This window comes from Lithobates pipiens, unplaced genomic scaffold (genome assembly GCF_037356315.1).
Source record: "Lithobates pipiens isolate NorthernLeopardFrog02 unplaced genomic scaffold, aLitPip1_a1.2 Scaffold_22, whole genome shotgun sequence".
Classification (NCBI taxonomy): Eukaryota; Metazoa; Chordata; class Amphibia; order Anura; family Ranidae; genus Lithobates; species Lithobates pipiens.
In genome coordinates this window covers 21,745,245-21,767,284 of record NW_027507784.1, presented here as the reverse complement: position 1 = coordinate 21,767,284, position 22,040 = coordinate 21,745,245, and the positions used below count along the sequence as shown (strand labels likewise).

At 42.3% G+C, this 22,040-nt stretch overlaps 1 protein-coding gene across 6 annotated transcripts in view; it reads right to left on the bottom strand.

Moving 5' to 3' along the window:
- Positions 1-22,040, bottom strand: part of LOC143923394 (uncharacterized) — a 372,703-nt gene that overhangs the window by 332,908 nt on the left and 17,755 nt on the right. For all 6 annotated transcript variants that reach the window (XM_077447049.1, XM_077447046.1, XM_077447047.1 and 3 more), the window contains 3 exons: positions 21,481-21,748; positions 16,962-17,156; positions 1,568-1,864 (listed from right to left, as the gene is read on the bottom strand). In XM_077447049.1, coding sequence (XP_077303175.1) covers positions 1,568-1,864; positions 16,962-17,156; positions 21,481-21,748 — 760 coding nt within the window. The remainder of the gene's footprint in view (positions 1-1,567; positions 1,865-16,961; positions 17,157-21,480; positions 21,749-22,040) is intronic.

Genomic DNA, 22,040 nt, shown 5'->3' with positions numbered 1-22,040 from the left:
AGCCCCTATAAGCCAATACCCCAAGTGGTGGGGAACCTGAGAAACAGGCATGGGACTTGGAGCAGGGCAGATTTTTCTTTGATTTTCAGAAAGAATTTACAGTGGTGTGAAAAAGCGTTTGCCCCCTTCCTCATTTCCTGTTCCTTTGCATGTTTGTCACACTTAAGTGTTTCGGAACATCAAACCAATTTAAACGATAGTCAAGGACAATACAAGTAAACACAAAATGCAATTTGTAAATGAAGGTGTTTATTATTAAAGGTGAAAAAAAATCCAAACCATCATGGCCCTGTGTGAAAAAGTGATTGCCCCCTAAACCTAATAACTGGTTGGGCCACCCTTAGCAGCAACAACTGCAACCAAGCGTTTGCGATAACGTGCAATGAGGCTACACGAACAGATGGTCGGACATTCTCCTTCAGGATCTCTTGGTAGACAGCAGAATTCATAGTTCCTTTTATCACAGCAAGTCTTCCAGGTCCTGAAGCAGCAAAACAGCCCCAGACCATCACACTACCACCACCATATTTTACTGTTGGTATAATGTTCTTTTTATGAAATGCAGTGTTCCTTCTACGCCAGATATACTTGGACACACACCTTCCAAAGAGTTCCACTTTTGTCTCATCGGTCCACAGAATGTTGTCCCAAGAGTCTTGGGGATCATCAAGATGTGTTGTGGAGAAATTGAGACGAGCTTTGATGTTCTTTTTTCTCAGCAGTGGTTTTCTCCTTGGAACTCTGCCATGCAGGCCATTTTTGCCCAGTCTTTTCCTGATGGTGGAGGCATGAACGCTGACCTTAAATGAGGCAAGTGAGGCCTGCAGTTCCTTGGACGTTGTTGTGGGGTCTTTTGTGACCTCTTGGATGAGTCGTCGCTGCGCTCTTGGGGTAATTTTGGGCGGCCGGCCACTCCTGGGAAGGTTCACCACTGTTCCATGTCTTCGCCATTTGTGGATAATGGCTCTCACTGTGGTTCGCTGGATTCCCAAAGCTTTGGAAATGGCTTTATAACCCTTTCCAGACTGATAGATCTCAATTACTTTCTTTCTCAATTGTTCCTGAATTTCTTTGGGTCTCGGCATGATGTGTAGCTTTTAAGGATCTTCTGGTGGACCTTACTGTGTCAAGCAGCTCCTATTTAAGTGATGCCGTGATTGTGAACAGGTGTGGCAATAATCAGGCCTGGGTGTGGCTAGAGAAATTGAACTCAGGGGTGGACAACCACAGTTATAGTATGTTTTAACAAGGGGGGCAATCACTTTTTCACACAGGGCCATGATGGTTTGGATTTTTTTTCACCTTTAATAATAAACACCTTCATTTACAAATTGCATTTTGTGTTTACTTGTGTTGTCCTTGACTATTGTTTAAATTGGTTTGATGTTCCGAAACACTTAAGTGTGACAAACATGCAAAGGAACAGGAAATGAGGAAGGGGGCAAACACTTTTTCACACCACTGTAGATGACAATGAATGCATTTCTTCTATGGCATATTACTACTGATACATATTGAAATGATAAAATGTGGCAAAAAAAAGTTTTAAGCTGAGCAGAAACCTTACCAAGTTTTTCTGACATCTGAGGTAACACTTTGTGATACAGAAATTCTCCACGAGGGGTGGTAGGAAACTCTCCACTCTGCATAGTGTGATATAAGACGGCAACTTTACACTGAAATTCCACAGCCCTGAGCCCCTCGTTATCATCTAGAGAGAAACTATGGAAGGTGACATGTTGGTTTCCAAATATGTCCGATGACAGCAATCTCCTCAACCATTCAATCCGACCCTCTTCTGAGATGGAGAAGACACAAATTGTGTTTTTGACTTTTGATCTTTCAACTTGTAGGCTTTGATTGCCTAAAAAAAATACAAAAGTTGTAGACAAGAGTAACTGTCTTTATTATTGAAATCATTAAAACTCATATAAATGTCATTGCTCTACATACAGGGATGTCAAACTCCATCCTTTGAGGGCCACAACAGGCTATGATTTTGGTATAAAATTTGTAATTTTGTGACTTTAAGTAAACAAAAACTTTACATTTACACATTTTACATTTACAAGGTGTCAATACAAATTGGTAGAGTTTTTGCTCTGCATGTATGTACATATACTTTAGAGAGGATTAAACCCTGATGGGTTTACTTCCTCTTTCATTTCCTGCAAAGGTAAAGCATAATGGACTACTATGCATTGCATCGCATCGCATAGTAGTCCATTATGTGTCACTTACCTGACACAGGAGCCAGCGAAGTCACTGCTGTCCCCTGTAGTCTGGCGCATCCATCTTCTCTGTGGGTCTCGCCACTCCGCCGCTGTCATTCGGCAGAGCCGCGATGACGTCACTCCTGCACATGCACACGGGAGCCGCCACGCACGGCATATCGCCGTTGTCAGCGGCGCGCTCAGTGCGCACCTCTGTCTATGGTGCATGCGCCTTAGACAGCGGTGCCTGTCTTTCGGCAAATATCTCCTAAACCGTGCAGGTTTAGGAGATATTTCTTGGACCTACAGGTAAGCCTTAATCTAGGCTTACCTGTAGGTCAAAGTGTGTTGTAAGGGTTTACAGCCACTTTAACTAATACAAAAGCCTGATTCATAAGATATTACTGTCAAAGGGCCACAATGTGGGAACTAATCAGTACAAACAGTAAATGGTAATGCACTCAAATCATCCCACACCTCACCCACTAATGCCTAAGGCCCCTTTTCACACGGGGACGGATCCACTCAGCGGAGTCCGCCAGCTCAGAGGAAGATCGATCCGCTGATCTCCACCGGCGGATGACAAGTCCGTCTCTGCTTACTGAGCGGGGAGGGGCCTATCCGAGCCCAGCTGATTTCTATGGGGAGATCGGACAAAAACAGACAGCGTGTCCATTTTCATCAGATCTCATCCGATCCGCCAGATGGATGGCTGAACGTATTGCCATACATCTGTTTTACACTGATCGGATGGCAGATGGATGGCAGCGGACGCATCTCTGCTGACATCCGCCTGCCCATAGGAGTCAGATGGATCCGAGCGGGCTTATTGTGTGAAAGGGCCTAAAATGTAACTTTTTTATGTCAATACAATTGCTAAAATGTTAAAAATGTTGCAATACAGACTCTCTAAAATCTGAACTCCCTCTGATGCTATGGATACTATATTGTCCATGTTTGCTCACCCCAAATAATATGTGCTAAAAAAAAATAAAAAATAAAAATCCCCAAAATAACCCTAAATCCAACACGTTTTACCTTAAAGCGGGAGTCCGCCGTTTTTTTTTTAAAAGCCAGCAGCTACAAATACTGCAGCTGCTGACTTTTAAAATAATGACATTTACCCGCCCAGTGCGCCCACGATGTCGGCACCCGAAGCCGATCTCTTGATCATCTCTTGGGTGCTGCCGCCGCCATCTTGGGTATGGGAATCAGGAAGTAGAGCCTTGCGGCTTAATTTCCCGGTTCCTTACTGCGCATGCGCAAGTCGCGCTGCGCAATAAGGATGGTCCCCACTGTCTCTGGGATCCGTGTGTTTCCCAGCAGACAGCGGGGGACCTTCGGAAAGGGGCATAGATTCTGCGGAAAGGGGTGTACCTTCTGCAGATATCTATGCCGGAAGTGGGTGCAGATACCTGAACCCCCCTCCCCCCTGAAAGGTGCCAATTGTGGCGCCGGAGGGGGAGAGGGTTCCAATGAGCGGAAGCTCCACTTTAGGGTGGACCTCCGCTTTAATTTAAAGTGTTACTAAATCCACAATAGTAAAATTAGTCTGTATTTGCTGCATAGCATGCTTGTTATACTTACTGTGGAACTTAAGGGGTTAATCATCTGCATTGTGTAAAAGGTTGTTTTATCCTGTATGCATTGATCCCCCCCCTCCTGCATTGTCTATCTGGGGAAGGCCAGCTAACACAGACAGAGTAGCCGACCTGCACATGCTCAGTTGTATCTTTTATGCTGGAGAAAACATTTACTTGTTCTCAGAGCTAGCCAGGTCACATGATATTAACATCACACATGTGGGCACGTATACAGGCTGCAGTGGAAATCTCCTCCTTCCTGATCTCTCAGCACTGGAGAAACTCTGCAGTTTATCATGTAACCGTGGTATACAGAACCTCCAAAAAGGTATATAGTGGAAGTATTTTAATGCAAAAAGAAGATTTATAAGCTTTGAGCACTGTGGGGGGGTGGGGGGGGGGGGCAGATGAACTATTTTTATATTACTGGGTTTAGTAACACCTTAAGGCTTCATCAGGGGTTATAAATGTGAGAAAATAAAGAAAATAATATAAATAAATCAAAGCAGCCACATGGGTAATGGCGGTATCAGTCACATAGGATATTGCAACATTTTGTAATGTTTTAGCAAAGGTATTGAAATAAAAGTTATATAGCATTTTTCTGCATGCATGTAAGCAGAAGTCAATGCAGTAGTTCCACTAATAACCTCTTCATTCAGCAAAGGTCATGTCCCCTGCTGAAGAGATTGATCCATCTCTGACATGGGGAAATGTCAGATCAACACAGAGAGACCACCACTTCTATACAGAGGGCAATGGTCCTTCTCTGTAACATAATAACAAGGCCTGGGGAATGCCCAGGAAAAACCCAAGCCTACTTACCACCAGCTCACAGACAACCAAATTAACCTGTCCAACAGTACGTTAAAAACAGGGGTTTAGTCCGCACACATTTGCATGTAACATACAGCCTAGGGGAGGATCCTAGACTTGTATTAGGGATGAATAACAGCAATAGCAATAGGTATTTATTTTCCATTTCACATTATATACTGTATATCTAGGTAATATCATGACAAACTTAAACTGAGCTTTAAGGAAATATTACTTTTTTAATAATAATAATAATAATATTATACTGGGTTTATATAGTGCCAACAATTACACAGCACTTTACAACATGAGGGCAGACAGTACAATTACAATAATATTGAATACAGGAGCAATCAGAGGGCCCTGCTCATTAGATCGTACAATCTAAGAGGGAAGGTCAATAGATACAATAGGTAACAGCTGAGGGGGGATGGAGACTTTATACTTTATACCTAAACACTAGGAAAAAGCCAAGTGATTTTGGTAAAATTGATTGCCTGGCTTAACGTTGTTACATTGAGTGAGTGATCCTCCAACACCAAGAGACATGATAGTAAAAAATATCCCAGATCCACCCAAAAAGAACTTTACGTTCTTTACAGGGAAAGGGTTCTATCCTTGCAAGAGGTGTTTTGCATGCACAAGAGCGAGCAAACCTAACAAAGTTTTTAATTTTTCATCTACAAGTACAGGCAATACACATAAAATTGAGGATTTCATCTGTTGTAATACAGAGGGTGCTGTATATGTCTTAGAATGTAGCTGCAGACTTCAGTATGTAGGCCGCACAAGAGGCCTCTGAGGATCAGGATCAAGAAACATATACAAAACATCCTAAACATAGTGTGTCTAAGCATTTCGCTATCCATCATAAAAAAGATCCCAGGGACTTGAAGTTCTGGGGTATTGTTCCCTACGTCAAACACTGGAGAGGGGGACATAAAGTTAGGACTTTGAGCCAGATAGAATCAAAATGGATATTTGCCCTTGATACCTTTTCCCCCAGAGGATTGAATGTTGAATTTGATTTGAATTGTTTTATTAGTAACTTTTAGTGCCCCCCTGATATCCCCTTCCTTGTCAATCTATATCTCTCCCCCATTATGTATTACAATTATGGTACACATAAATCTCTTTTTGTCTATCCTTTCTTGGCCATATTTTACTACTAGTTTTTTATATGCTATATTGTATTACCATTTTTTACATATATATGTATATTCATTTTATTACCATATTTTAGACGTATATTTTATAAGCTGTAATGTACACGTCACTTCCGCGATCCGTCTATAACTTTGAATAGTTGGACAGTTTTTTAGTGGAAGCATTTCTACAGATTTTATATTTTTTTATATATTCGATATTTTATGATGGTATGGTGGACCTCCTAAATATTTTAATATTGTTGTGTTTGGGCTGAGAGAAATATCTTAAAAGCAATTGTCTTCCTCACATATATACACATATATACATGCATATTTTATATTAATTTTTTGATATACAATTTTTTGATATACAAATCTCTTGTAGAGGTCTCTTTTTTTCTCATTTCATTGATTTGATATATATATATGTATTGTGCACATCAGCTCTAACTTAGGCCGCGTACACACGGGCGGATTGTCCGCCCAACTAAGTACGGCAGACAGTCTGACAGACTGTCCGCCGTACTTTTTAATGAACGGACTTGACCACACACGACGAACGAACAGTCCGCTGAAAACTTGCGCGATGACGTGCACAGCACGTACGACGGGACTCGAAATTAGAAGTCCAATACACTGCAATGCAAGTTTCGGCCGTGTAAATTCTTTAAGAGCATGCGCCATACTTAGTCCGTCCAACATGCCTACTCACGAGCGGACTGTCCGCTGAAACCAAGTTTGGACGGACAAAATTACGGAAATTCTGTAAGACTTTTTTCGGCAGACAGTCCGCTCAAACAGTCCACTGAAGCCCACACACGAGCGGATTGTCCGCTGAACTTTGTTTCAGCGGACTAAGTTGGGCGGACAATCCGCCCGTGTGTACGCGGCCTTAGTGTATATAACTTTATGTTTGCATTTGAATTACTATAATTATTTTTTGGATTATCATTTTTGGGATTGATCAAATAGTAACAGGCTGACCCTATGCCTAAATACGAGATTGAATGTTTTCCACCGAAGTAATGGCCGCCTCCATTACTTTTATGACTTCATGTCTAATTACGTCTATAGACGTTTACCACCAAAACAATGGCTCCTATAAGGATTATCGAGTCTCCATTCTTTCATACTGTATTCCATTTTGTTATACTGTATTCCATTTTAAACTTTGTATGACCAAGCTAGAATTCTAACTGCTAAGATATAGATGCTTGCTATTTGGAAAATATGCTGTTTTCTTAGAAAGCCCTTGGCCGCGAGAGTTTGTACAGAGAAAGCCAAGATATGAAATTATCTTATATTATCTTAACTGCGTCTGTTGCATATAACGTCTGGGTCACAGACGCAGCTACTAGCACAATGTTGATGAATATTTTAGTCTCATTCTTATCTCGTGAAGGTTAATGACGTGCTTTGCCATGAAGACATGATTTTTGTTTAATTTTGCTTGTTCTGTCAATAAACCTGTTATTAGGAAAAGTTTGGTGTATAGCTACGAGCGGATCCCTGATTGGCTACTCCACAGGGCGCCACCCCAACTGTTTCAGCATATAACCTGTTGTATTCAAAACATTAAATCGTAATCATTATTCACGTACATCTCGTGTATGTGCCTTGATTATCTCACCGGTGAATGGGACTCCCAAGTTTATCCAGACCTAGGCGAGATAGGAAGAAGGAAATCGAGCACCTAACAGAGCAAGGACCCACCTTTACAGCTGGTACCAGAAGTGGGGTCATCGATCGGCAGGTGAGTGACTACTGATTTATTTACCTTATTGGTGAGGATCTTTTGGTGTCACTCATACTGCCGCGGTGATCGCCACGTGCGGGACCTGTATTGTGTATTGCTGCTGTGCCTCCGCGGTGGGCTAGGCTGGCCCATCGGGAGAAGTAGAGGGCTCGTACCTAAAAAAGAGAGTCCGGCTAGGTTGGCCTGACTTAAAACTAAATAGATTAAAAGAGAGTCTGGCTAGGTTGGCCTGACTTAAAACTAAATAGATTAAAAGAGAGTCCGGCTAGGTTGGCCTGACTTAAAACTAAATAGATTAAAAGAGAGTCCGGCTAGGTTGGCCTGACTTAAAACTATTAAGTAAAATAGATTAAAGAGGAACATTACAGGGAAGGGAAGCAATAGATTGCGCCCTCCCCAAATAAGGTCGGATGTTCAAGGGACGCCCAAAGGGTAATTTGCTAAAATCAAACACAGTGCACATTTTATCTAGTCATGTAAAACGATTGTATGTGATTTAGTTGTTCATATTTTTCTTTCCAGGTTACGTAAGTATTTCAAACTTGCCTTTTCAATAGTTTTTTTGTATTTTGCTGTTCTTTCAATGTCTTTACCTTGTGATCCAGATTGCTGTGAAATTGTTAACCCTTGCCCTCACTGTACTGTTGGTTTATTGTTTCTTAAACAAATTGATATCCTGATATTGATAGCCACTCGCCCAGGGGGATATTCCACTAGACTAGGTGTGTACCCCCAGGACGAAACTTCTCCCGTTGTCCCGCTAGTCAGAATAAACCTGCATAGCCCAGTCAGTGAATCCCACCTCCTTGCTGAATCTTCCCTGGAAGAAGTTCAACAACAGGTGATTCGTGCCACTGGCTGCTATCACCTCTGCCCCCTTACCAAGCATCTCATAACACCCCCCCATAATGGGGAATACTGTAGGCAAAGACGGGACCCCTCATGAACAACCTACTCCCTATCAGTATGTGCAGACTATAGTGCCCGGTCCCTATGTAGAACCATTTTGGAGTCAGGTTAGGGAAAGGTGCCATATCCGCTGCACTGTACAACGCCTCTACCCCGCACCAAAGACAACAATGGGACAGGGAATCCCAAGCCAAAAGGGACAGGGAGGGCCAGGAGTACCAGGACCGAGTAGAAGCCGATGGGAGGGCGAGAGAGACCCCTGAGCAAAAAGATTTTAGGGAAGAGAAGGAACGGTTTGCCCTTGAAGTAGAGGCAGCCAGAGCTAAAATAGAACAGGGACATAACATTTTGAGGGAAGCCTGAGCCTCCCTAGCACAAGCAAAACGAGAAACAGAGGGAGACCCGGACCGGAGCCCGGGAACCTCCCAAAGCAGTGATCACACTGAGGGAGAGGCTGTAGTCCTGAGTCCCGGAGACAATCGGGCCATGGAAAAACTCTCTAAGATGGGGGTGGTCACCAGGAGTAAGGTCAAAATCAAGTTGGCTACAGAGAAACCACTACCCGTACCCATACCAGCACCAGGACCCATTATCTCACCTATGGCCACCCCCGTAGTTACTGACGAGGATGATGAGGACACCCCTGATATTAAGGCCCCCCTTATGACCATGGGTAACACAGAAATTCACCTACCCCTGCCCCTAGGCACACTGACAAAACTCAAAGAACTCTGTCCACCCCCCAGAAAACATCCTAGGGAAGCTGCCACTTTCCTGTTGTGCCAGTGCGCCGGGTCAAATCTGGACCCGATTGATCTCGAGAGTATAATACATATTCTAGACCCCGACTGCCCCGACCCCCCAAAGGTAAAAGACCTGTTTAATGCCCATGTCCTGGGAAAAGGGGGCTGGCCAGTTTTCTGGGAAACCCTAGGACAACATTGGAGCACCCTTTACAAAGGGGTCACAGCACTACAAGATCTGGTCCAAACAAAACAAGCCCCAAAGGAAAAATTCTATGATTTTTGCACCCGAGTATACAACCTCTGGAAAGCGGTAGATGGGGCGGATGGGTCCCTTTTTACCACTACTGTAATGGCCGGAGGGGAGCCAAAGGTAGTACAGCTGCTAAAATTAATTAACCCCAAATGGGCTACCCAACCCCCGGAAGATTTCATGTCAGACACCCGCTCCAGGGAAACTTCCGGGGTTTTTGAACAAAAGGGGGGGTTATTTTATAACACATTTGAACCCCCAACCCCTTTAATGGCACTCCAACCATATGCCCCCACTCGAAGACCAGAATATGCCCGCCAACTACTAGACCAGGGTTGTTTCAACTGTGGTCAAATAGGACATTGGAAGTCCAATTGTCCCTACCGTAGGGGCCAAACGGGACCTTGGGGGAAGGGAAAGGGAAGAATGCGTTACCCTAACACCTTTTCTTCAACTCCACAACATCAACGTAGTACAACTCCCAGATCTGGTTCTGGAGGCTAAGCCACTTCCGCCTTCCTCAGCACAGGTCGCGGGACTGGTAGCCCTCACCAGAGCATGCATCCTGTTCACAAATAGGGATGTCAATATTTACACTGATAGTCGATACGCCTTCGGCGTGGTTCACGATTTCGGGGTGATCTGGGCTAACAGGGGGTTTAGAACGGCTGACAACAAAATTATAGCCAACAAGGAGCATATCCTGGCCCTTCTCCAGGCTATACTACTGCCCAAACATTTGGCGATTATTAAAGTCAAGGCTCACACCACCACTGGTAGCTACATTGCCCGAGGCAACGCCCTTGCGGATAGATGCGCTCGAGCGGCGGCAAATTCCTCCACACATCCACCCGCCCCTACCACGATATTTTTCCAACAAGATTTTTCAGCGCCAGATTTCCCCCTCAGTTGCAGCCCAAATCCAATCCATGGCCACAGACGCTGATGTCCTTTTCTGGGTCCAGCAAGGATTGTCCAAAGACCAAAGAGGCCTTTGGACAAATGGAGGGGTTATTGGGATCCCCAAAGCCAGCTCGGCCCTCATCCTTTCCTACCTGCACGGTCCCGGACATATAGGGTCCCAACCCTTGCAACAGTTGTATGAAAAAACCTTCTGCACAGTTAATCTAAAGAACCATGCAAAGACCCTAACAAAGTCATGCCTCACATGCGCTCAAAACAACACGCAGGGTAAGCGACATGGTATACACGGCCAGTTGCCCCCACCCCTAGGCCCACTACAGGACCTACAAATAGACTTCACCCAGATGCCCAAACAAAAGGGAAGTATCAAATGCCTGTGCGTTATCGTTGACAAATGGTCAGGATGGGTGGAGGCGGTCCCCTGCACTGGGGAAACAGCTAAAATAGCGGCAAGGGCTCTCCTTAATCATTGGGTATGTAGGTTTGGCATACCAGCCACCATTTGGTCAGACCAGGGCCCGGCTTTTACTTCAGATATGACACGAGAATTGGCAAGGTGCCTGGGAATACAGTGGAAACTTCACATTCCCTATCATCCCCAAAGTGCAGGAGTGGTAGAAAGAATGAACAGGAATATAAAGGACAAACTAAAAAAGGCCACAGGAGGAACGTTAAAAAACTGGATAGATTTCCTTCCAGAAATATTGTTCCAAATCAGAACCACCCCCCACTCTAGGACACGTTTGTCACCATTCGAAATCCTAATGGGTGTCCCAGCACAAACCCAACTAAAAGCATTAGATGCACAAACTGACATTAACCTATATTCTTCACAGGAAGAGTACGTGAAACATCTGGTAAGTACAATAGAAGAACATAATGAACAAGTTGCTGTCACATTTTCTCCTCTTCCAACAGAACCTACTCACCCCTTCATCCCGGGGGATAAAGTGTTGATCAAGCAGCTTGCCCAACGGAAGCACGTGGGGCCCATCTACTCCGGTCCATGGAACGTGGAGAAGGTCTCCAGGACTGCTGTCCTCACAGACTACACCCCTCAGTGGATCCATGCCAGCAGACTAAAAAAGTGCCCCGAACCTCCACCGACTCCAGAACACCCCCAGAGGACACTTGCCCAAGACCAACAGGAGGACGCCACCACCAAAGGGACCCCAGAGACGAACCTACAGGCCCTCCAGGAACAGTTCGGCAGACTCTCCCTGGATTTTCCTCCTCCTCCCACCAGCTCGGACTGAAGTCTTTGCAAGAAGAAAGAGACAGGGGCTTAGGAGATCAGTATGTACTACACACCATTTTGCTCTGGTCGATAGTATTGACTTTTGTGTTTTTTTTCCATAGTCATGATGACATGAGTCATTCAGCCCAAAGACAGACCCTCCTACAGGAAGCAAAAAACTTGGGAGATGATTGGAACCTTTTCTCGGGTACAGGAGGGTGGTTTGGAGATATTTGGGGGGGCATACTGGGATTTTTTTAAGAAAATATTTCTCGTATTAGTAATGATAGTGTTGTTGATAGTAATGTTCTATGTGATCGCCAAGTGCTGCTGCATAGCAGCCTCCAAGGTTTCCCATCTAACAATAGCAACCAAGCCCAATGACCAAGAGAAAGCACTTATGGCTTTCTCTAAGGATGTCTGGTATAAAGGATGATCATAACTTCGTGCCAAAGTTATGATCACAGGAGGGATTATAAGGATTATCGAGTCTCCATTCTTTCATACTGTATTCCATTTTGTTATACTGTATTCCATTTTAAACTTTGTATGACCAAGCTAGAATTCTAACTGCTAAGATATAGATACTTGCTATTTGGAAAATATGCTGTTTTCTTAGAATGCCCTTGGCCGCGAGAGTTTGTACAGAGAAAGCCAAGATATGAAATTATCTTATATTATCTTAACTGCGTCTGTGGCATATAATGTCTGGGTCACAGACGCAGCTACTAGCACAATGTTGATGAATATTTTAGTCTCATTCTTATCTCGTGAAGGTTAATGACGTGCTTTGCCATGAAGACATGATTTTTGTTTAATTTTGCTTGTTCTGTCAATAAACCTGTTATTAGGAAAAGTTTGGTGTATAGCTACGAGCGGATCCCTGATTGGCTACTCCACAGGGCGCCACCCCAACTGTTTCAGCATATAACCTGTTGTATTCAAAACATTAAATCGTAATCATTATTCACGTATATCTCGTGTATGTGCCTTGATTATCTCACCGGTGAATGGGACTCCCAAGTTTATCCAGACCACGGCCTAGGCGAGATAGGAAGAGGGAAATCGAGCACCTAACAGAGCAAGGACCCACCTTTACAGCTCCCTTAACAATATAGAGATATATTTATAGGCTCCGAGAAAATGGCCGCTGGTGGTTTTCGTTGTATTATAAGCCATAGTGATCAGCATTATTTGTCGTTCGAGCATAGCAAGCGGTGTGACCGTTTAATAAAAATCTCCTTTGTCTAAACTTATATAATTGTGGACTTTGAGCCCTTGGTGCTCGTTTTGTATTCCCCTTTCTTTGCTCATCTATTCCGCGGGGAACTCTGTTTGTGACTGAATATGTAAATAAAGGGCGGGAACATGCCCGCCCAATATCCCTTCGGTCCGTTCATCCCCCTAAAACACGTTTTAAGTATATGCAAAATGTAGGGCGGTACGCTCCCGCCCAGTACTCTCAAAAGCGACTTCCGGCCGCTATGGAAACATCCCAGTTGAAGTCAATTCATGACGTAACGCGTAGGAGACCGGAAGTGACGTTTACACGCGAACGAATCGTTCGCTGGTCTGTTGTTTGCTGTGCGCTCTGCCATTTATCAACCTTGTGAGTAGTTTTATTTTCTGTCTAATAAAGCTGAAAATTTTTTAACATACTACACTATGGTGGATTCCCCTTTGTCTATCCCTTGAGTATACATGTGCTAGTACTCACGGAGGAATCGGATGATATATGGTGACGATAGAGAAATGTGAAGTCCCCTCTCCATCCATCTCCTGGTGTTCCTTGTAAAAGGTTATTTCTTCGCTGTATACCTTACAGCAGTAAGGTAATTACCTAGTGTGATCAGCATTTACACAGAAAATCACCTGTACGGAAGAGAGTTGGCTTGGCACATTTTGCACTTCATTATTTGATGGTGTTATTTCACCACATGTTTCACGATTGGAATATGTATGGGTCACTTTGATCAGATTTAATCATTTTTGCTGCTATTTTTTCTACTTTTATTTTTTGCTGCTGCTGTTTTTATTTATTGGTTTGCTGCGTGTATTTCACTTACATTGATCTTTGGATATATGCACTTGTAGTTTTTTATCACAGCACCATTGCCGGTGCCACTTATATGATTTACGTAATACTTTCATATATCTAATGTTATGTACACATTTTATATATACTAAGCACAGATGCACTTTTATCCACTAGTTTTTTGTTTGCTTTAGCACGATTGCACTTTTTGCTGTTTCCATGTTAGTATTAAAATATTTGTTTGAGATAGCCCAATATTGGTCTTTAATATAGGAAGCACAACACACCCCCTCTTTTCTTTTAGTTTGTACATTAATGAGAGTCAACTCATAAAGTGTTTGCTGCACCTACTAGAATAGACTTGTTTAACCTTTTTTACATATAGCGCAGGAGCCCTTATATACATATGTTGGAAAGTGGTTGCAGGAAACCTGAAACTGCATGATTTTACATGGAGGAAGACGTCATGAGATAGACAAAGATAGGAAAAACAGAAGACACCACATTACAGTCTATAAATAAATTCCCACCTTTATTTTAAGGCTTTATTTGTGCATGTGTTGAATAGGAGATAGAAGGATGTCCTGATCTGTCCTGGGAAACATTGGTCTTTGGGTGCCGGTGGTGCCTTCACACTGTAACCCTATTGAGGTACTCTTGATGAAAGCAAGAATTTGTCTTGCTGTCAAAAATTGCAATCATATGCACCTGTCAGACAAGTGCGAAAATATTGGACTTTGGGTTTCAATAGTGCCCATGAAACCTACACCAAATTTTTTTTCCATATGAAATCAACACCCACAACGCTAGGCAGCCTAAAAGTCTTGCAGATATTCCACATCCCAAAAACACTTAATCAGCAACATCAGCAACAGATACTTCATAGCTGCAGATAATGCAGGACTGATTCAGTCTGATAAATGTCAGACAGTCCACAGAGTCTGTGGACAGACATGTTCTATTATCAGTAACAAAAACTCCAGCAGCACTGAATGCCCATTCAGAAAACACGCTAGATACAGGCCAGCCCAGCAGTTCAATTGCATACTGGGCAAGTTCTGGCCAGTGGTCTATTCTCATGACCTAGTAAGTCAGTGGATCACCAACTGGAAAGCTCTCCATCTCTGTTTTTGCCCTTAGATAAACATCCACCATGTGATGCAGATGCTGCCAATGAGATGTGGAAGCTGATAGCCTTGGTCTGTGAGAAATAAAAAAAATTGTGAAATGCATCACTTAGGTGGACGCCTTCTCCATCTCTCCTCTCTTGACTAACATAAGCCTCAAAACGTTGTTTTCCACAACACTGCAACCTACCAGAGTTGTAAAAAGTGTTTGATAAACTGTTTGATATGAACTATACTGTGATAAATGGCACGTAATGCACTGAAATATATGGCATTAAACTTGCAGTAATGGACTGAAATATACTGCGTTAAAAGGCAGGTAACGCACTTAAATATACACTGTTAAACTTGCAGTAGTGCACTGAAGCAGACTGTGTTAAACGTGCACCAACGCACAGAAATATACTGTGTTAAATGGCACGTAACACACTGAAATATACTGTGTTAAACTTGCAGTAACACACTGAAATATACTGCGCTAAAAGTGCACTAGCGCATAGAAATATACTGCATTAAACTTTCAATAATGCATTGAAATATACTATGTTTACTATGTTAAACGGCACGTAATGCACTGAAATATACTGCAATAAACCTGCACCAATGCACAGAAATATACTGCGTTAAACAGCACTTACCGCATTGGAATATACTCTGTTAAACTTGCAGTTATGCACCAAAGTATACTACATTAAATTTTTACTAACGCACAGAATTATACTGAATTAAATGCCACATAACACAATTAAATATATGGCGTTAAACTTGCAGTAATGCACTGAAATATATGGTGTTAAACTTGCAGTAACAGACTGAAATATACTGTGTTAAACGTGCACTAGCTGACAAAAATATGCTGCGTTAATCTTGCAGTAATGCACTGAAATATACTACGTTAAATGCCACATAACGCACTGAAATATACTGCGTCAATCGTGCACTAACACACAGAAATATACTGGGTTAAACAGCATATAATGCACTAAAATATACACTGTTGAACTTACTCTAATGCACAAAATTATACTGCATTAAATAGCACGTACTGCACTGAAATATACAGCGTTAAACTTACAGTAATGCACGGAAATATACTGCATTAAATGCCAGGTAATGCACTGAAATATATGGCATTAAACTTGCAGTAACACACTGAATTATACTGTTAAACGGTCACTACACTCTCACACTGACTGAACTGTCACTGGATTCACACTAAAATGATATTCTGCACTGACAATAGAATCAGTATTGCACACTAACTCTAGTAGCACCAAACAGAGCCCTGTTCTAGCTCTCACCATGCCAATATAACACTACAAATGGCCGTTATTGAAAGAATACTTTTATAGTGTAGTGCGGAACTAAGAGCAATGAGCCATGATTGGATACAGTCATTATGACAGCATCCAATCAGGGCTCTGACAGGGCTCTGTGCCCTGATTGGGCAAAGCTTTCTTTGCTTCAGCCAAGCAGGGATTACAATGCCCTCTGCTGCGGCACAGTGCATTGTGGCTATTCAGCAGGCCAAACAAACGGTTGAATGCCCTGATAATTTGGGTGTTCGTCGAACGCGCAAACAGCCAATGTTCGGCCCAAACTCACGCCTGGGCTGAACCGTTCGCCCATCCCTAATTATGAGGCTCTCTTTGTACATGTATGACTTGATGACGTGTTGTTTACAAAATGTATTGAGGATGTGCGTCTGCCCTTATCAACGTACTTTCAATTTTTGCTGTTTCTGCCGTGCTTTGGAATGCACTTCGCAACCTGGAAAGACAGCAAGGGCACTTGTTTGGCTTTACATCTTGATGCTGACTTACAGCACCTGTAAATGTAAGTGCACATTGGTATATACTTATTTGAATTGACGTTTTAATAAACTTACTGCACTGTGATATTCAACATGCTTCTCCCAAGCTTTTATGGTAGACAGAGAACCATCCCCTTCAGATATACTGCTGACCATGGGAGTCTAATTGATAAAAGCCATATTTATTTTAGTTTTCTGCTGAATTTGTTTTTCCCTCACTATAACCACTACCACTCTATAATATTTTCCTTCATGTTATTTGTTAAGAACTGCAACACTTCAGGCTTTGTGTCCAGGGGTGTCTCCGGGTCTTTAGGGACCCTAGCAATGTCTCTGTTAAACCAACCAGCATTGTGAATTACCCCATTTTTATCACCAATGGACAGAGATCAAAGAATAATTACCTGACGGATTACAAAATCGCTTTATACTCTTCAGTTTTCTTTCAAGTTTACTTTTATCAGCTTTATCTGTTTGTGATATGAGGAGGAGGTCACTGGCCCACTCTCCAATACTGGGCTGATTCTCCAGGATTCGACTTTTCTCCTGATCACTGCTGTCCTCCACATCATCAATCACCACAAGAACATTGTCTATTCCTGGGAACACAGAGGAGGTGATCAGTCAATATAGCTACATTTTAACTTTCCGTTTTATTACCTGTATAGTTTGAAATGGCTGTCAGTGATCATGTTCTTTCAATATCCCTCTCTTTATGTAAGATGTATAATTTGAATGCAAACTTTTAATTTAGTGACAATTATCTTAGGGACTGCATAGCATAGGGACTGCATAGCAGTTTTGCATCTATTTTATTTCTTTATTTACGATAAGGCCTAAAAAAATAATAAACATGAATTAATGATCAATGCATATTTTATGAAATTGAATATCTTGTAAAAAATGTATCTCTACATATTGAATTTTTTTTATAAAATAAAATATATATATATATCTATATATATAGATATATATATACACAGTATCATCTCACAAAAGTGAGTACACCCCTCACATTTTTGTAAATATTTTCTTCTATCTTTTCATGTGACAACACTGAAGAAATCACACTTTGCTACAATGTAAAGTAGTGAGTGTACAGCTTGTATAACAGTGTACATTTTCTGTCCTCTCAAACTACCTCAACACACAGCCATTAATGTCTAAACTGCTGGCAACAAAAGTCAGTACACCCCTAAGTGAAAATATCCAAATTGGGCCCAAAGTGTCAATATTTTGTGTGGCCGCCATTATTTTCCAGCACTGCCTTAACCCTCTTAGGCATGGAGGTCACCAGAGCTTCACAGATCACCACTGGAGTCCTCTTCCCCTCCTCCATGATGACATCACAGAGCAGGAAGAATATATTTACAAAAATGTGAGGGGTGTACTCACTTTTGTGAGACATTCTGTGTGTGTGTGTATATATATATATATATATATATATATATATATATATATATATATATATATATATATATACACATACACACAGACACACACATACATACATACATATACAGGGCTTTTTTTTCTCAAAAAATAGGTGCTGGAACTCAACCATAACCACCCACAACCCCCCCCCCTCCCCCCACAGACCCTTCAAATCGCATCAGATAGCAGTTATGGTCAGATCAAACAGTAGAAGGGTCTGAAAGAGGCATTAAATACCAGGATTGCATTACATACAGAGCGCAGAGCTGTCACTTGTAAACACAGAAACCAGATTTCTGTGTTTACAAATGATTGTGGTGAGCAGGCACCAAAGGGTTTGAGCCAGAGGTAGTGGAACTGAGTTCCACCAAGTTCCCCCTGAAAAAAAGCCCTGTATATATATCAGTTCCACCACCTCTGGCTCAAGTCTTCTGCTTCCTGCCCACCACTATCACTTGGTAACACTGATGTCCAGCTTCTGCATTTACAAGTGATAGCTTATCTCCCAGTAGCTCCCATAGGTCAGGGACAAGGGAGATACAGAATAAGTACCCAGGGTTCATGGGCAGGAGAGGGTGCGTGGTAGGCTGCACTCTCTGTGGTCTCCATTTTTTCCCTGGTGACCAGTTGTTGATGCTCCTACTTGCATGACATTTGGCAGGTATGTGTGTGTGGCGGACATGGTTGAGTTCCTGCACATATTCTCTGAGAAAAAAAAGCACATATATATATATATATATATATATATATATATATATATATATATATATATATATATAAAACAAGTCAAGACTGAAAAGGGAACCACTAAATTAATTATCACATATCGGTAACATATAATGCAATTGTTATCAGTATGTTTTATAAAGATAGCAATCAAATAGCATTTATTCCCTGTTCATAGTAGAAGAAATGAATTAACCCGTAGTAAGCCTATTACAAAGAAACAAAAAAATAAAAAAAAAACAAAAAACAAACATAACTAAAACCACATATAAAAGTAGTTTCAAAACGTTTCAAGAGTAAGGCTCGGTTCACACAGGGGGCGATGCGAATCGACACGACTTGCCTCGCCGGGACCTGCCGCGACCTCAGCGGCGACTTGCAAATGACTTCTGTATAGAAGTCAATGCAAGTCCCCCCGAGGTCGCCCAAAAGTAGTACAGGAACCTTTTTTCTGAGTCAGAGCGACTCAAGTCGCTCCTCTTAGAACGGTTCTATTGTACAGAACTGGGGCGACTTGTCAGGTCGCGGCACGGCAAGTCGTGTCGCCTCGTGTCGCCCCCTGTGTGAACCGGCCCTAAGTCAACAAACAAAAATAAATGTAGCCTTTGTAGCTGTTAGCTTGTAGTTCTCAGTGAACTACCGTGGCACTATAGAGCGATTGGGGTAGTTCACTATCTCTTCCTGTCAGTGTATAACTGCCCAGATGGCAAGGACAACTAATACATTTGTGGCGGTGTTGAATGGCAAGTCTGTTAACTTTCTGCAAATTTTCACTGGCAAGTTGTACACTTGAGCACTTAAAGCACATATTCTAGTTGACACGTTTTTAAATTTTGCGTGCCGTCTCTAGCAAGAGCAAAGTTGCAGTGGTGAGCCTACATTTTACAACAAGAGCCCTGCAAGTCTACAGCATGAAAATTCAGCTACAGGGACCCCTTGTGGTGGGATGACTATTGCACAATATAAGAAACTTGTGAAGCCTGGCAGGTCTAGCAAGAGCTTAGCAAGTCATTTTCAAACCTGCAGCACAATTGCTTGCTATCTGGGGGCCTTCCCTTATCAGGTACAGGCAGACAGTCTACTAGAGCCCTGCATGGCACCCGTGATGCATTGATCATATGCGCAATGCTTTCCAGGCTCCTAGCAAAAAAAAAAATACATGCCTTTTTTTACCGGAAGGTAAACTTACAAAGGTTACAAAGGTTAACTTAACATTTTCTAAACCTAAAATAAAATTTTAAGGCAAGTTGAAGAGGTGTGAGCTATGACATGGTAATAGGGAGAGGCTGTGCTAGAGGACTCACAAGTAAAATATGCTATCAAGTTCAGAAGCATGATAAAAATTAAAAATTGTTCAGGTAAAGGAAAAAAACACTGCAAATAAGCATTTACAAACCTTGATTTTTCTGTGCATTTTACTAAATTTTTTTAGTTTGGTGAAAGGGGTCTCTTAAAGCAGGGTTCCACTCTAAAGGAACCCTCCCCCCTCCGGTGTCACAGTTGGCACCTTTCAAAAGGTGCCAACTTAGACAAGTATTTGCCTTTTAGACAGGTATTTGCACCCACTTCCAGGCATAGACTCCCATGGGAGTCTATGCCTCTTCCTGTCCCGGCGTGCTGTCTGCTGTGACACACACGGGTCCCAGAGACAGCGCAGACCATTCCTAGTGCGCTGCGCGACCCGCACATGCGCAGTAGAGAACCGGGAAGTGAAGCCGCAACACTTCACTTCCTGATTCCCTCACCTAGAATGGCGGCAGCAGCAGCCGAGAGCCGAGCAATCGGTTGGCCTCGGCTGACGACATCGCTGGACCCCGGGACAGGTGAGTGTCTATTTATTAAAAGTCAGCGGCTGCAGTATTTGTAGCTGCTGGCTTTTAATATTTTTTTTTTTTACAGTGAAATCCCTCTTTAAGCACCCTATACTTGAACCAGTTATAAGTCAGGAAAGGCCTCCATGAATGATAACGGTCTTATGTAAGAAAAAGCCATGATTTTTAGCCTTATATAAATATATTTAATTATGCAGTCGTATACTCATTACATATCGTGTGTCTGTATGTTGGACTGTTGGATGTTAGTAGCTTTTGGCAAAGAAGGAGGAGTGTCTTGTAGCAAAATAGAACGCTGGATAGCCGCACTCAGTACTCAGTTCACCTTTATTAAAAACGGACTTCGAAGCATCACAGGGCAATACAGACTAACTGCACAGCTACTGACACGTTTCACACCAGATATCGTGCTTAGTCATACCTTTGACTAAGCACGATATCTGGTGTGAAACGCGTCAGGGTGTACAGTTAGTCGGTATTGCCCTGTGATGCTTTGATATTCATTTTTTTAATAAAGGTGAACTTTTTTGGAGTGCGGCTATCCAGCGTTCTATTTTTCTACAAGACACTGCTCCTCCTTTACCAGAAGCTACTAACATCCAACAGTCCAACATACAGACACACAATATGTAATGAGTATACGACCACATAATTAAACATATATATATATATATAAGGCCATAAATCATGGCTTTTTCTTACATAAGGCAGTTATCATTCATGGAAGCCTTTCCTAACCCTAACCAGCACCCTGCCTGATTGCAGAGACAGCTGTTCTTAGGAGAGGTGATCACTTTGGAGCGGTGCACTCCCAAGGAGGAGCGTCTGGTTACTCATTCTGACCGCATTCAACCAGCTTTCATTGCAAACATTTTCCTATTGGTTCCTAGCTAACAAAGAGTTCACTTTTGGTGTGTTCTGTGTTCTATACCAAGTATTTTATTGAGATTCTCCAACTCTTCATCATACAGGGAGTCATGGACGTCGGTGATGTTGATTCTTCCTCTGTTCTTGGTGTGATACAGAATCCCGATTGTGCACTGAGACAAATCATTCACGAACTGTTGGAATCCATTGTTGAAGATGTAACAAGGTCTAACTTCTTGAACTGTCTCTCTGAAATAGTTTGATTTCAGGAGTTCCACCAGCCAGGAGTAATCATCACTAGAAGATCTGGAGAAGATCCCAACAACGTCCCTCTGAGATATCCCAATCGGTTCATAAGACAAAATAAAAAACAAAAAGGAAAAGTAATTGTATTATCTTGGAGGAAGTCTTTCTTTGTACATAAATATTCATTACTGAGCATGTGAGCATAAATATAAATGAACATAATCGCATCTTCCTACCATTCAATGAACTTAAAATGGGACTAAGCTCCCATACATGAAATTTACTTATAAGTACAGGGAATTCCCAAGTTACGAACCTCCGACTTGAGAACAACTCCTCCTTACGAATCTCAGGCGTCGCCGGCGGGCACATCGGAAA